Source organism: Myxocyprinus asiaticus, chromosome 32, assembly GCF_019703515.2.
Source record: "Myxocyprinus asiaticus isolate MX2 ecotype Aquarium Trade chromosome 32, UBuf_Myxa_2, whole genome shotgun sequence".
Taxonomy (NCBI): domain Eukaryota; kingdom Metazoa; phylum Chordata; class Actinopteri; order Cypriniformes; family Catostomidae; genus Myxocyprinus; species Myxocyprinus asiaticus.
The window spans coordinates 29,728,754-29,743,894 of NC_059375.1; the positions used below are offsets into that span (position 1 = coordinate 29,728,754).

At 37.5% G+C, this 15,141-nt stretch overlaps 1 protein-coding gene across 1 annotated transcript in view; it reads right to left on the reverse strand.

Moving 5' to 3' along the window:
• The window catches only part of LOC127423623 (attractin-like protein 1), a 165,667-nt gene that overhangs the window by 76,679 nt on the left and 73,847 nt on the right, over positions 1–15,141 (reverse strand). The window contains exons 21-24 of the mRNA XM_051668087.1: positions 13,101–13,153; positions 9,828–9,922; positions 3,346–3,424; positions 1,844–2,001 (exon numbers count right to left, since the gene is read on the reverse strand). Of these exons, the coding sequence (XP_051524047.1) occupies positions 1,844–2,001; positions 3,346–3,424; positions 9,828–9,922; positions 13,101–13,153 (385 nt within the window). The remainder of the gene's footprint in view (positions 1–1,843; positions 2,002–3,345; positions 3,425–9,827; positions 9,923–13,100; positions 13,154–15,141) is intronic.

Sequence of the window (15,141 nt, forward strand, 5' to 3'; positions counted from 1 at the left end):
CCCAGCCCTTACAACGCAAGTAAATCATATGAAACCAAATTTCATGCTATGTGACTAAAAAATGTCTGTCATTAGCCACTGGCTGGTAAATGTTCAGACTTCACTTGCCACTGATTGAGTTGTGTAGTGGCAAAGAAGTTTAGCACAAAGATCCTTTCACAGCATCTTGTGTCACATGAGTGCACTCTAAGGAAATGTACCTTATTTGGCTGCAGTGGGTCTGGAATTGTCACAGAAGTCAGCATAGCTTTAGAGTGTGATATGCTACAGTTACATTTACACAGCATTTAACAAAGTCAACTCTGACTTCGGTTAAACTTTTCCACAAAAAAATTGCATTTAACAAGGTCAGCTCTGATTTTGGCTTAACTTTTCCACAGACTGTTTTCAGAACATTCTTAGTTTTACCGCATATGGCTCTACAGACCAGTCTAACATGTTGGTTGGATTTATTATGAGAGCAAAACTTCGGTTTGACTTGTTCCGTGCAATGTGTCCAAAGATAACAACCATACAATTCATTTTCATTGAATAATTGTCTCTTTTAATATCCTTTCTGTTATTTAGTCAGTTGTTGATCAAAAACAACAACAGAAAAATTTATATTTAACTCTAAATCACACATACCAAGGATACCATTATACATAAAAACGCTCAACCGAATCACTTCTGTGCAGTGTCGTCAGGTGACGTGGTCTAGAAACACAAGGCCTAAAAACCCAACTATTCCGGAAATAAGCCCCAAAAAACGCAACCCAACTCAAGACTGCCCTTATTTATAAGCAACTTCATAAATAAACAAGCCCAAGATTGCTTATAATAAGTGGACATGGCAACACTGTTTCTGCGAGCCTCTATTCTTAAAGAGACCATTTTAGTGCTTGTTATAGATATCAGTTTTAAACTCTTGTTTAAATACTTGTAAATAGTACAAATAATGAATGAAAACAATAAACATAAAATGTGTATATAAATATGTAAATAGTTAAAGGGCAAATAATACATTATATATTTTAACTTCAAAATATACTGTAAATGTTGAAAAATGTAACAAATAGGATCCTACACAGGGGTTTAGTTAAACCCAATCATCACATTCAAACAGTTAAGGCACACTGCATTTTTTACATAATACAAGCACTTAAATGTTAGATGTGAAATTCTGTTTAAATTTTTCAGGTTCCAACGTTGTGAATATTTTGTGTTAAATGTGGAGCTGACATGACGTTTCAAACAACTTGTAAAATTATTATTTAAACACAAAAATGTGATACAGTTCTGTGCAAAGACTTAATATTAGTCTTAAGGTGGTTATTTTATATCTTATATGCTTTAGTGTGTCAATAGAAAATATATATTTTAGATTTCCAAACATTCCTTTTGCAAACAGAATACAACAGAAGTAGAACAAGATGGTATGGCCCACACAGAGCCTTGATCTCAACATCACTGAGTCAGTCTGGGATTACATGAACTATGGCAAGTTCTCCAAGAAGCTTGGAACAACCTATCTGCCATCAACTAAGAAAAACTGTGTGCAGGTATACCTAGGTGAACTGGTGCTGTTTTAAAGGAATAGGTTGGTCACACCAAATATTAATGTAGTTGTTGCTGCTGCTGTTGTTGTTTTTTTGTTTTTAAGTTTACTGCCCTTTGTATGAAGTTAATTGCTAAATACATTTTATATCAAATATTTGCCTAATGTCTTTTCCAGTTTTCAGGTCCATTATGCTTACTTATTGTGTCAAAAGTCTGGTGAGTGATTTATTTTATTTATATATATATATATATATATATATATATATATATATATATATATATATATATATATCTTTACCCTCACCTGTATTTTGATTGGCCATGAGAAGTTGCTGACATATACATAGAAGGTGATATTGGGGTTGCTGTGGAAACTGAATTTCTCACAAGAGAAACTGTCTCTGTACTCTTTGATGTTGGTCTTTGACACGATGGGGATCTCTTCCCCAGAAATGGTTCCAGCTGTAAGTAGAATAGAAGGCGATAGATTAATTACAGCAGAATATAGAATTTAAGACATGGCATTTGATCATTTAAACACAAAGAGCATTCACTTTGTAAATTCTCTAGATTAAGCCAATGACCATAAAGAGTCATTCACACCAGTCTTTGTGCTTTATTCACTAACAATCATAAGCATGCAAAAATGGAACTGCAGGTATGCAAGTATATGGTAAGAATTTCACTGTATACAAAAGTTTGTTGAACTTAATTCTACATTTGAATTCAGTAAATTCTTTTTTAGAAGACGTTTGACCAATAAGGGACCTAAATGTCACAGACTGAAAATTTTTTTTTTGCAGTTTTGCATCAATACATTTTTGCAGGTCCGAAATCATTTTGCATGCCTTAAATCTAGTGTGACTGCCCATTTATTGTATGTTAAGCTTCTAAATATAGATGAATGGGAGCAGCACCAGTAATCAACAAACCTGACCTAATACAAATGCACTTAAAACACTTATTTATCTGATTGTTGTTATGATTTATTCAGGGACAGAAAAAGACTTTTAAACCAACCTCTCAGTGTAACAATCTATTTAAAAAAAAAAAAAAACATGAAAAACATTGTATAAAATTATAATGTAAAAATGTCTTGGGGGAGCTTAAAAAAAAAAAAAAAAAAAGACAAGTAGCCTTTTTCTTATTTTATCAGGACCTTTCAAATTTTTTGAAGTCCTCCACCAGTCTCACCAATCGTCATTCCAAACCACCACTATGAAACAAAGCCCTCAAAATGACAACACAAATGCTGTTACGTGGCAATGTTTATCTTAATTGAAATCGTTCAGTGCTCTTAAAGACGCCTCAGCCCCAGAATTCAGAGCCACACACTAGACTATTGTTAGAAGACCTCCTCAGGGGAGAGTGTCTTTAAACAGAAAGACACCACTCCAAATATTAATTGAGGGGAGCAGGGAGGTTGAGGAGGAGAGGGGACGAACCTGTTTAAGAGGAGCCAGAATGTCAAAGTCGAATTAAAAAATTGGCTGGTCACTATTCGGACAAAAAGGTGATTACAGAAATAAACAATAGAGGAGAGGATAATGGCGACATCCTTGAGTGTCTGTCTCTTGTAAAATACAAAACATGCCCGTGAACACATTGCGGTTAAATAGGAATGCACTATCGTCTACACGTTGTTATTAAAATGATAGTATGTGAATTATGCAATCAAATTAAATTTGTATGACAATGGTAGAAGATTTGCTACACATACATGCTAGCTTGTTGGATTACAATGACAAAAGCAAGAACTTAAAACAACAAAATAGAAGCAACACAAATGCAAAGAGTAAACTGTACCTGTTGACCCAATGGACCAAGTGATGTTCAGATTGAAGTTGTTTGATGCATTGATGGACATGTCCAAGTTCTTACTGGTCTACAAATGGAAAATGCAGGCAAAATAAATGTCTTCAAAAGAAATAATTTCAGGTAATATATAGCTTTACTGCTCTTTTGTGGCATTGTATGACTATAGTTCATTCAGAATACGTTAAAGATCCCATGAAATCAAAATTGGAATGTAGTGGCATGTAGCTGTCTTTAGGGCAATACATACATACATACATAAATTATATACATAAGTATATGTATATATTAGTGTTGTTAGCCGATTTAAATTTTGAATCATGATTAATAGCATAATTTTTTCATAGTTAATCGTGATTGATCGCAGATTGTGAAAGTGCTGAAATTTGACTCTAAATGTACTTTTCCTGTCAAAATGCATTTATTTCCTTCTTAGGAAAAAAACCCAAAAACAATATGTAACAACATAATGCTTTATTAACATTTTCCAAACAAAGCCTTCTGCATTATGAAGATAGAAATGCACTAAAAAAAGCACCAATTCAAGTAACCAATTCATTAAACGTTTGCCAAAGTCTAAGTGAGAGTCTGACTAATTGAAAGAACTAGTCCACTCTTAGGTTGCATATTCATTGCAATGGGCATTAAATCTCTTAAACTCTCATCCTCCACAATATTAATAATCCGGCAGACTGTGGCTATCCACTTTGCTACAGCAATCATGCAGCCGCATTCATGATTCACGTCAGGGCGTCAACGCCAGCCTCAAGCACCGCTTTGAACTCTACATGAAAAGCGCTTGCAAACAATGTCTCGTTCTGCATTTTCATGACAGTTAAGACTTGACGTGCTTCTGTGGTAATTAAATTATGCCTTACAGAGGTTGCAAAGTACTTGATTTCTGTTCCATCTGAACTTCTTTTTTTTTTTACATATAAATAGCGTTAAGAGGTCCCTCCACCAAACAGAGTAAAGATAAATTAGGAAGAGTCATTATTGTTTTAGCTGAAATTCAGGGACAAAGTCTTATTTTGGCAAATATTTACACACCTAACGTTGATGATCAGGGCTTTTTTATAGATCTTGAAGGGATGTTGCAAGCTCTTGGCACCCCTCATGGTATAATATTGGGAGGAGATTTTTATCTTTTGATGGACTCAGTCCTTGATCATAGTGAAGCAAAAGTGTGCAAGCCCCCTAGAGCAACAGTGACGCTTCACAGGATGTGTAAAAATCTTGGTCTTACAGATATTTGGGAGACCTTTGAACCCATCTGGTAGGGACTAAAACATTTTTTCTTCAGTCCATAAGATTTACTCTAGAATAGATTTTGTTTATATATATACACAAGTCCCTCATTTCATCTGTTGTTGATTGCTCAATTGGAAACATTTTAGTCTCAGATCATGCCCTGGTGTGTTTAGAGGTGTTGCCACATACGGAGAAAAAGAAATCATATAGTTGGCACTTTAATGTATCCCTTTTGCAAAATCCTGAATTCCAACAAATGTTAAAGGCTGAAATCAATGTCTATATGGAGACCAGCTGGTCCTAAGTATCCTCTGTGGGCATGGCTTTGGAGGCACTTAAGGCGGTTCTTAGGGGCCGGATCATACAGTATGCCTCATTCACCAAAAATCCAAAGCACAAGAACTGGAATTGGAAGGGAATATTAAAAGTGCCGAGGCAGAGCTGAAGCACCGAATGTCGTCTAATGGCCTCTGAGAATTGACCCAATTGAAATATAGATATAATACTATTTTGTCACGTAAGGTGGAGTTTTGGCTATTCAGGGCAAGACAGTAATACTCTGAGTCAGGGGACAAAGCAAGAAAGCTTCTGGCTAGATATACAAAACAGAAAGAGTCTTTTTCTACCATTCCCTCAGTGAAATATTTATCTCGGCCACTGATATTAATATTGCTTTTAAAGAATTCTATCTTGATCTCTATAGTTCCATGTCTTCGTCTACTAATGAAGATATTAGAAACTTTGTGGAACCATTAGATCTCCCCAAATTGACGACTGAGCAAAAGAATTCTCTTGATTCTGAGATAACCTTTGAGGAGCTTGGCGAGGTAATTAAGGCCTTGCCTACAGGCAAGGCTCTGGGGCCAGACGGCTTTGCCGCAGAATTTTTTAGATCTTCTGTTACAGAACTGGCTTCACTTTTGCTTGAAGCTTATATGGAATCATTAAAGAATGGAAAGCTTCTGCCAACCATGACACAAGCATGGATAAGTCTGATTGTTAGAAAGGACAAAGATCCAGGCGAGTGTAAGAGTTACTGTCCAATTTCCCTGATCCAGCTAGATGTTAAAATATTGTCAAAAATTGTGGCTAACTGAATAAGTTATGACACCTCTTATACATATAGATCAGGTGGGATTTATTCAGGGCTGTAGCTCTTCTGATAACATTAGGCATTTCATCAATATCATGTGGTCAGTGGAGAATGATCAGACTCCGGTTGCTGCCATTTCACTTGATGCCGAAAAGGCATTTGATATGGTAGAATGGGATTATCTTTTTAAGATTTTGGAAATGTAGGGGTTCAGGAATACTTTTATTGGATGGATTAATTTACTTTATATACACCCGGCAGCAGCGGTACAAACAAATGGATTAATTTCGGATTATTTTACTCTGGATAGGGGCAGCCGGCAGGGTTACCCTCTTTCCCCATTATTGTTCTGTCTAGCCCTGGAACCATTAGCAGCCGCGATAAGAAAGGAGGATGATTTTCCAGGGGTGATGGCGGAAGGTGTGGCGCATAAGCTTTTGCTTTACACAGATGATATTTTATTATTCGTCTCCGACCCCACTAGATCTATGCCTTGCCTCCACAGAACTCCTTTCTAAGTTCTCAGGATACAGAGTTAATTGGTCTAAATCTGAAGATTTGGCTCTGACAGCGTACTGCCTGGTAATGGCTTTTCAGCCGGGCACCTTCCATTGGCCCAAACAGGGCATTAAATATTTTGGTATTTTATTCCCAGCAAATTTGTGTGTTAGAGTTAATTTTGACCCTTTAATAAAAAGGTTTTCGAGCGATGTGGGCAGGTGGGCTTCATTACATTTATCTATGATTGGGAACTTTAATGTTATTAAAATGAATTGTATTCCAAAATTCAACTACCTGCTACAATCTCTCCTTATAGACGTCCCCCTCTCTTATTTCAAGCAATTTGATAGCATAGCGAAGTCCTTCATTTGGAATGGTAAATGTCCCAAATTACATTTCAGTAAGTTGCATAGGCCGAATGACAAAAGGTGGGCTAGGCCTACCCAAGACTGTGTTTTATTATTATGCATTCGGTCTCAGACATTTGTCTCATTGGTTACTTCCACCTGAGAGAGCTTCTCCCTGATTTTATATTGAACAGGAAGTTCTTGCCCCTATTTCGCCATTGCAAAGTCTATCAAACTAATCCAAGAAGTTAAGTTACATCCCCTTATCTCGCATTTGCACTCTGTATGGACAAAAGTGTCCAGAGTGTTTAATTCAGACATTTATTTAAATGCTGCATCGAGCATATGGCTGAACCCAAAGTTATGTATTAATAAGTCCCCATTCTGCTGGACAGAGTGGATTGAGAGGGAGGTTAATATGCTCGGTGACCTATATGAGAGTGGAGTGTTGAGATCCTTTGAAAATATGGTTCAACATTTTGGGATTCCCAGATCTCATTTCTTTAGGTATTTACAGCTGCGCCACCTGCTCTGTACTATTTTTGGGAGTAGCATACACCCCCCTAAAGTGGCAGATACTCTGGGAGTGGTGATTACTGCTTTTGGAAAAGGTAGTGAGGCATCAGTGTATTACTCCCTGTTATTGGTATTGGAGGAGGGAGTGTGGGCTAGGATTCTAAAATAACATCAAGTCTACATCTAAAGATGCAAGGGTGCATCTTATGCAATTTAAGATTTTACATTGATTCTATTGGACCCTCTCTAGATTGTACAGGCTTGGTCTGAAAGACACACCCACCTGCTAGTGATGCAAATCAGAAGATGGGGACACAACCCATGTTTTTTGGTGGTGTGTTAAGATTCAAGAATTTTGGTTGAGGGTTCAGAGTTTTGTGTGTGATGTACTGGGCACTCAAATTTCATTTTGGCCCAGACTCTGTATTTTAAGTGATGGGGTGGTCATTAATATAGGGGATAAACACATAAAATATTGGGTCCTAGCCAGTGTTATGATCGGCAGACAGATTGTTCTAAGGGGATGGAAGCTGGCTGGAGCGCCCTCATTTCAAGAGTGGTGCACAGAGATGGGGAGGGTGGCGGCATTCGAGGAAATGTCATGTAGAAGGCTTGGTAACATAGATTCATTTGATAGGAAATGGGGCAGCTATTTGGCCTTCTTGGAGGGCTCTCAGGGAGGGGCAGTGGAGAGAGAAGTATAGTTTTAAATGTGAGTGATTATTATATATATATATATATATATATATATATATATATCTTTTTTTTTTTTTTTTTTTTTTTTGTGTATACTCATGTGTGACCACAGGGATGTTTGTTGAGGGTCAGGGTGGGGTTTGGGATTGGGAGGGGTAAAAGTGGACATTAAATATTGATTCTGTGAATATATGTTTTACTTTTCTTTGTCAATTTTGTGAATCAATAAAAAGTGTTAATCAGAAAAGAGGTCCCTCCACCAAATTTCACAGTGGGTGCAAGACACTGTGGCTTGAAGGCCTTTCCAGGACTCCGTCTAACCATTAGACGACCAAGTGGAGGATTGGTGATGATTTGGGGGTTCTTCAGCAAGGCTGGAATCGGGCAGATTCATCTTTGTGAAGGGCGCATTAATCAAGCCACGTACAAGGTTCTACTGAAAGAAAACTTGCTTCCTTCTGCTCTGACAATGTTCCCCAACTCTGAGGATTGGTTTTTCCAGCAGGACAATGCTCCATGCCACACAGACAGGTCAATCAAGGTGTGGATGGAGGACCACCAGATCAAGACCCTGTCATGGCCAGCCCAATCTCCAGACCTGAACCCCACTGAAAACCTCTATGTGATCAAGAAGATGATGGATGGTCACAAGCCATCAAACAAAGCCGAGCTGCTTGAATTTTTGTGCCAGGAGTGGCATAAAGTCACCCAACAGCAATATGAAAGACTGGTAGAGAGCATGCCAAGATGCATGAAACGACTGAAAATCAGGGTTACTCCACCAAGTACTGATTTCTGAACTCTTCCAAAGTTAAAACATTAGTATTGTGTTGTTTAAAAATGAATATGAACTTGTTTTCTTTGCATTATTTGAGGTCTGAAAACAGTGCATCTTTTTTGTTATTTTGACTAGTTGTCATTTTCTGCAAATACATGCTCTAAATGACAATATTTTTATTTGGAATTTGGGAGAAATGTTGTCATTACTTTACAGAATAAAACAAAAATGTTCATTTTACTCAAACACATACCTATAAATAGTAAATCCAGAGAAACTGATAATTTTGCAGTGGTCTCTTAATTTTTTTCCAGAGCTGTATATGCTAGTTTACACCTAAAGGTGACAAAATTATCTTTAAGTAGATACAGTATATGCATTTAAAATTGACAGTGTTTTTCTTTTGGAAAAACAGACCAAAAATATTATATGACGCATTTTGCACTCATGTGAGCATACACATTTTTATAAATTAAAATGCGATTAAAATGAGAGCATCCCCTTCCCTTAATACAACCTACTTCTGACTAGCAATAGCAAGTATATCATAGGTCACGGCTATGATGTAAACTAAAGGTTACTGACTATTTATAAATTGCACCATGAAAATAGCCTGTAAACACAGGAAAGACAACTGTGATTGTCAACAGAGACTATTTAGCAGATACGGACCACTTCTATTAAAATGAATTAGAGAAATAGTAATGCCCAACAGTTGTAGAAATGTTAGTCCCGTTACAGGTAATAGAGCCATTCAGCTTTTTGATACACAGATCGCCTGTCAATCAACTCAAGAACGCACATGCGCATTTGCTGAACAAGTCTGAAAAATAGCATTTTTATAAGCACGACCTGAGCTAAAGAAGCATAATGTATGATACCATTGTTGTCAGATTTTACTGCTGATTTTAAATATGTTCTTCGATCGTAATAATGACCAACTGTTTTGGTGATTCTTGTCTTTCCCCATTCAAGCAGACTTTTATGCCACTTGTTTACATAGAAAATATCTGCCCAGCCTGCCTGGGAGAGTTCGAAAGATGGCCGCCTCGTTGACTGACCTGCCTTGAAATGGACTTTGTTGTCAAGCAATTTAATGGGGACAAAATGTATCCAAATGATGTGGGCATGAGCCATGTGGGCATAGATGTGACTATTTGTGTAGAACTAATATAGGACAGGTTAGTGAAACGTGTGTTGGCTAACTGATGAACAGAAGACTTTTGTACGACCATTGCATGCTGTTTAAACCCTTTAGCTGCGTCTGTTCTCAGAACAGTAGATGACTAACCTGTTCAGGAGTGGCCATGAAGTTAATGGCAGTGTAGTGTTGGTCATCTTCTTGAAGCAGACTGAAGGTGAACTGGTAATCAATCAGCAGGTTATCTGTTCAGATAAAAACATTGTTAATCATCACATTCTTATATAACATGAACCACATCATGCATTTCCTGGTAATGTTGATGGCTGAAAAATTCCATTTATGAAACATCGTGAAAGAGTGGTGCACATTTCCTTTTACAATAAGAGGGCAACTTTGAAGAGCTCCATGAATCATCGTCACCTTAATTGTACTAAATGAATACCACCTCCTCTGAGTGTGTCATTGCTTTAACAAGCAGACACTCTGATTAAACTCAATTGTTTCTAAAAATGTCTCCATGTAGTTGAGATCGAGAAGCTTCTTAGTTACATAAAAGAACTTGGTAACCTTAACCAGAAACGGGCCAAAGTCTGATTTGCTGATCTAAAATGACGAACTCCCAATTTTAGATGATGTTCAAGAAAAACAAACTGCAGTGTACTGCAGCATGTTAGGTTTATTCTTTTTCAAGGTCTTTACATCTTTTTAATGCATCATTTCAGCAATAAAACTGTTTGGATTGTTTTCTTAACTCCTGGGCTGTTAAATGACTGAATGCTGCCACAGGCAACTCCGTGAGAACAGATGTTTGTCTGAATCACAATATGGCATTGTAAATACCTCTTCACTCCCCATTAATCAGAAAGATGTCTTTATAAGCTTTTAATCAATTCAGGTGGGACATGAAATGAAGGTATCATAGCTTCACTTATCCTTGATGATTTAGCTTGAAATATCATGCAGCTTTCGGAAACAAAATAGCGTTGATCTGTCAATCACTGTAATCAACTGCTGGAGTATCAGGATGAATTCCTTTAACCTCAAATCTTCCTTCTAGAAGGACAACTACTACTTTCAAAATGTGTTGTAGATGCAATAGATGCTATCCTGAAGTTTAAAAAAAACCTAACTCATTCCCCTGGTTGCTCTTAAACCATTGAGGTATGCTGGATTGCTTCAAAAATGAAACAGAATGGTGATTCTGAGGTGAATCTCAGTGAACTTCATAAGTCAGACAGCTGTTCTTAGAGAGATGTCAGCCACAAAGTTGCTAGCTATTTAAAAAAAAAAAAAAAAAAAAAGAAAACTTTAATTATGACAAAATATGATATGTTTAAGAGTTCTATTGTAGAAGGTCAAGTGCACACTACAAGACAGAAGCTCATCACTCAGTGCATTTCAAAAACTCGCAGTTTCTTGTGTTTTGTGTTGGTGATGATTTGGTGCACATTTTATACAACTAAGTGAAGACTATGCGCACCAATTGTAAGATCATTCTCCTCCCTGACTGTAGCTACGATTCAGAAATTCTGCACTTACAAAATCAAACAGAAGCATATAGCAAAGCAAGGTGATACTTGACAACAAGTCAACAAACAACATGAAGGAAGGGCTTGTGGTTGTTTTTGCACTGATTTGCACAAAGCGTAAAGGAATAAAAATTACAAACAATATGGATGACTTAAAGGTGGGATGGATACTTGGCATACACTCACTCAGCACTTTATTAGGAACACTATAGTCCTAATAAAGTGCCCAATGTGGTCTTCTGCTGTTGTTGCCTATCTGCCTCAAGGTTCGATGTGTTGTGCATTCTGAGATGCTATTGTGCTCACTACAGTGGTACAGAGCGGTTATCTGAGTTGCCGTAGCCTTTCTGTCAGCTTGAACCAGTCTGGCCATTCTACGTTGACCTCTCTCATCAACAAGGTGTTTCTGCCCGCAGAACTGCCACTCACTAAATGTATTTTTCTTTTTGGCACCATTCGGAGTAAACTCTAGAGACTGTTGTACATGAAAATCCCAGGAGATCAGCAGTTCCAGAAATACTCAAACCAGCCCGTCTGGCACCAACAATCATGCCATAGTTGAAATCACTGAGATCACATTTTTTCCCCATTCTGATAGTTGATCTGAACATTAACTGAAGCTGTATCTGAATGATTTTATGCAATTAACTGCTGCCAAACAATTGGCTGATTAGATAGTCGCATGAATATTGTGGTGTACAGGTGTTCCTAATAAAGTGCTCCGTGAGTATATACTTACATCCACATCAGAGAAAGACTGAAAGCTTTTGCCTTCTTAGATGCAACTTTGAACTAAAGTCAAAAGATTCTTTATCATTGGTGTATTCTAATATACTGCAGGTGGACTGAACACTGGCCAGAGATGTGTGTGATACCAGTCTGAGTGAATTTGCTATAACCAAGACCTCTCACTGGGTCTGGAGGTCTGTTTTTACAGAATCTATCACCTTTAAGCATGAATCAAATAACACTGCCAGAGCACACTGAGAGTGCTAGCTAAAGCTGTCTCCGGAAATGAACAAATCAAACCTTGCATGTAAAAGAGTGAAAGCTCACATTGCCTACTAGAACCACGCCCACCAAACTTCTGCTTGTGTCTTTAATTAGCTCGAATCACTTACTCACTCTGACAGGGCTTGACACTCTCACCAGTCTCATATTACTGCCAGCAGCCCACTCTCCAGCATCACTTCCCCCTACAGGACACTTTTTGAGAAAATACGGGCAGGCGATACAGTTCTCTTCTAAGCAGAGTAATTGGGCCGGAACCCTGTGAGCATATACACCCCATCTAAGATACGCAGAGGGAGCGGAGTAAATGGAAATTGATTGACAAATTGATGCCTTTATTTAATGCTGATTGATTGCAAATGGAGTGAACTTTGATGTCCTAAATGCTACTGACTGCATTTAGCCTCCTCAGACTCAATGATGACTGCTGATAGTAATTGCAAAAAAAGTGTGCATGCACATACAGAGAGGGACAGACCTACACTCAGGGAGAAGGGTCTTTCCGATATGCAACAACACTGCCCCCTAGTGCTGAGTCTCTTAGCTCATCCTCAAACACACTAAGACATCCTTCAACTTGTTTAAGCATACTTCTACTGCAGATCATATAGGAGATGATGAGAGACGTTGTAGAGATCTACCTCCATGTTTTGATCTCTACCCAATCAGATGGTCTCATCCACCACTTTTATCTTGCTGTGAGGTTGTGCCTTGCCTCACTGCACTTCATACATGTTCCTGGCATCTTAAGCTCCCTGAGTCTAATTCCATTAAATGGCAGACCATTGTCTCAGAGCTTGAAGGTGTCAGCAGAATTGGATGAATTTTCAAGGTACAAAAAGATTACTTTAAGGTCAGAGCTCACATTGACCATACTCACAGTAACAGGTTCCTCTGAGGGGGTTCCCAAGGTAACGGTTTTCTGAGTCACAACTGCAGAGGAAAGAAAATATTTAGATGAAATACTTCAGTAATGACACAATGCAAGGGCATCTGATGCATGTGTCTGAATATACATTTGCCATACGATACATTTATTAAACATTAAAAACAATGAATGAACATGAAAACAAGACAACAAAAGCCTAAAAGCAATTAAATAACTAGAACGGATGGGTCAGGATGATGAACTAAATACATTTTCTTTTTTATGCTTTAATCTTTATTAGCAGTGTTGCTTTAAAGGAGACGAAAATCCTGTCTTAGAAGTAGCATTTCTAAATGCATCCTCTTTGTTTTCATACATAGCTACAGCCATCAAAAATTGCTTTTGTAACAAATCCACTGCCTTCAACAATAATGCTCCAGTTTTTATGCATAATTTATCAACTACAATGATACAATTACAACTATAGCACTCTTCAGAATGTATTCACAATATTTATATCCACAAAATGTGCAAAAACATCTCTTAAATAAAATTACACTTACTGCCTGCAACATTAATTGTGAAAGGCAAACAGTAGTCACTTTTTTTATATGGCACATTCTATAATAAGCCTCATTTGCATAGAGATGAGGTGTGTAGCACTATTCTAGCACATTTAGTGCCTACTAGGTGTGCTGAAATAACACACAGTAAAGTGGCAAAAATGTTTAGTAAATTTGCCCCCAAGTATTTGTTGTGTGAGTGGTTTGTGTATATGTGTGGTCTCTGCAGTATCTTTGTCCCTTTCCACACAAAGGCAGATTATGTAATTCCACTGTTGTTGGGGTTGCTTTATTTCCTCTGCTTCATTAGAGAGCACCAGGAGACAGCCCTCAATCTCAAACATGCTAAACAATTTACACCGCACTGTCCGCTCAGCTCTCCATCAGCCTAAGCAGATTATACATCCTGTTGCTCTTCTGAGCCAGAAACTGACGGCCCAATTAGAGTCTGCATTTATTGGTGAGCTCAACTCTTCAACTACCTCTCTCGTTCTCTCTCTCATCACAACAATCTCATCACTTAGTTTCTATAGTCAGTGCAGTGGGAATTCACTTTCAATTTAGTTCTTTGTCCTGTAAATTCATCTAAAGAGTGAATGTGATTTATCATTAAGACCAGTCTTAATAGTCAATTGAGTGAAGTAACAGTCTTTGCAGAATGTAAGGCTCTGGATTAATTAGTTTCGAGCTAATCTCATTCAATATTCCCAGTTCACATGCATTAAGGCCAGAAACATACTCTTCACAAGTAAACTGCTGTATATAATTAAAGGAATAGTTCACCCAAATAACAAAATTCTCTCATCACCCTCATTCCATCCAAGATGTTAAGGACTTTTTCTTTTGCTGAACACAAAGAAAGATTTTTAGAAGAATATCTCAGCTCTGTTGGTCCTCACAATGCAAGTGAATGGGTACCAAAATTTTGAAGATCCAAAAGGGAATAAAGGCAACATAAAAGTAATCCATATGACTCCAGTGGTGAAATCCATGTCTTCAGAAGCCATATGATAGGTGTAGGTGAGAAACAGATCAATATTTAAGTCCTTATTTACTACCAATCTCCACTTTCACTTTCTTTTTTTGTTTTTGGCGATTCGCATTCTTAGTGCGACTCGGTGATTGTATTTATTTTGCGATATCGACCGGCTGACTTTACATTATTCTGCTTATTACATGGCTACCTACCTAATTAATAAACTGACATGAAATATTTATTTGTGCTGAAATTATGTTATTATAAGAGAAGAAAGAGACCACAGAGTCTCCAGAAACAGCTCAATTGAACCTACAGTTTGCATCATTCTGTTGGTGTTTATTTTGAGAAAATGGCAGTCTGACTGCTCATTATTCTGCTACTTGCCAAATAAATAAATAAATGCATGATAAATAAATGAAATTTTGATTTGTATTAAATTATTTTATAGTTTACTTGTAATTGCAGAGTGATATGAGAAGTAGGAAAGATGACTTGCAATAGCCGGATGACT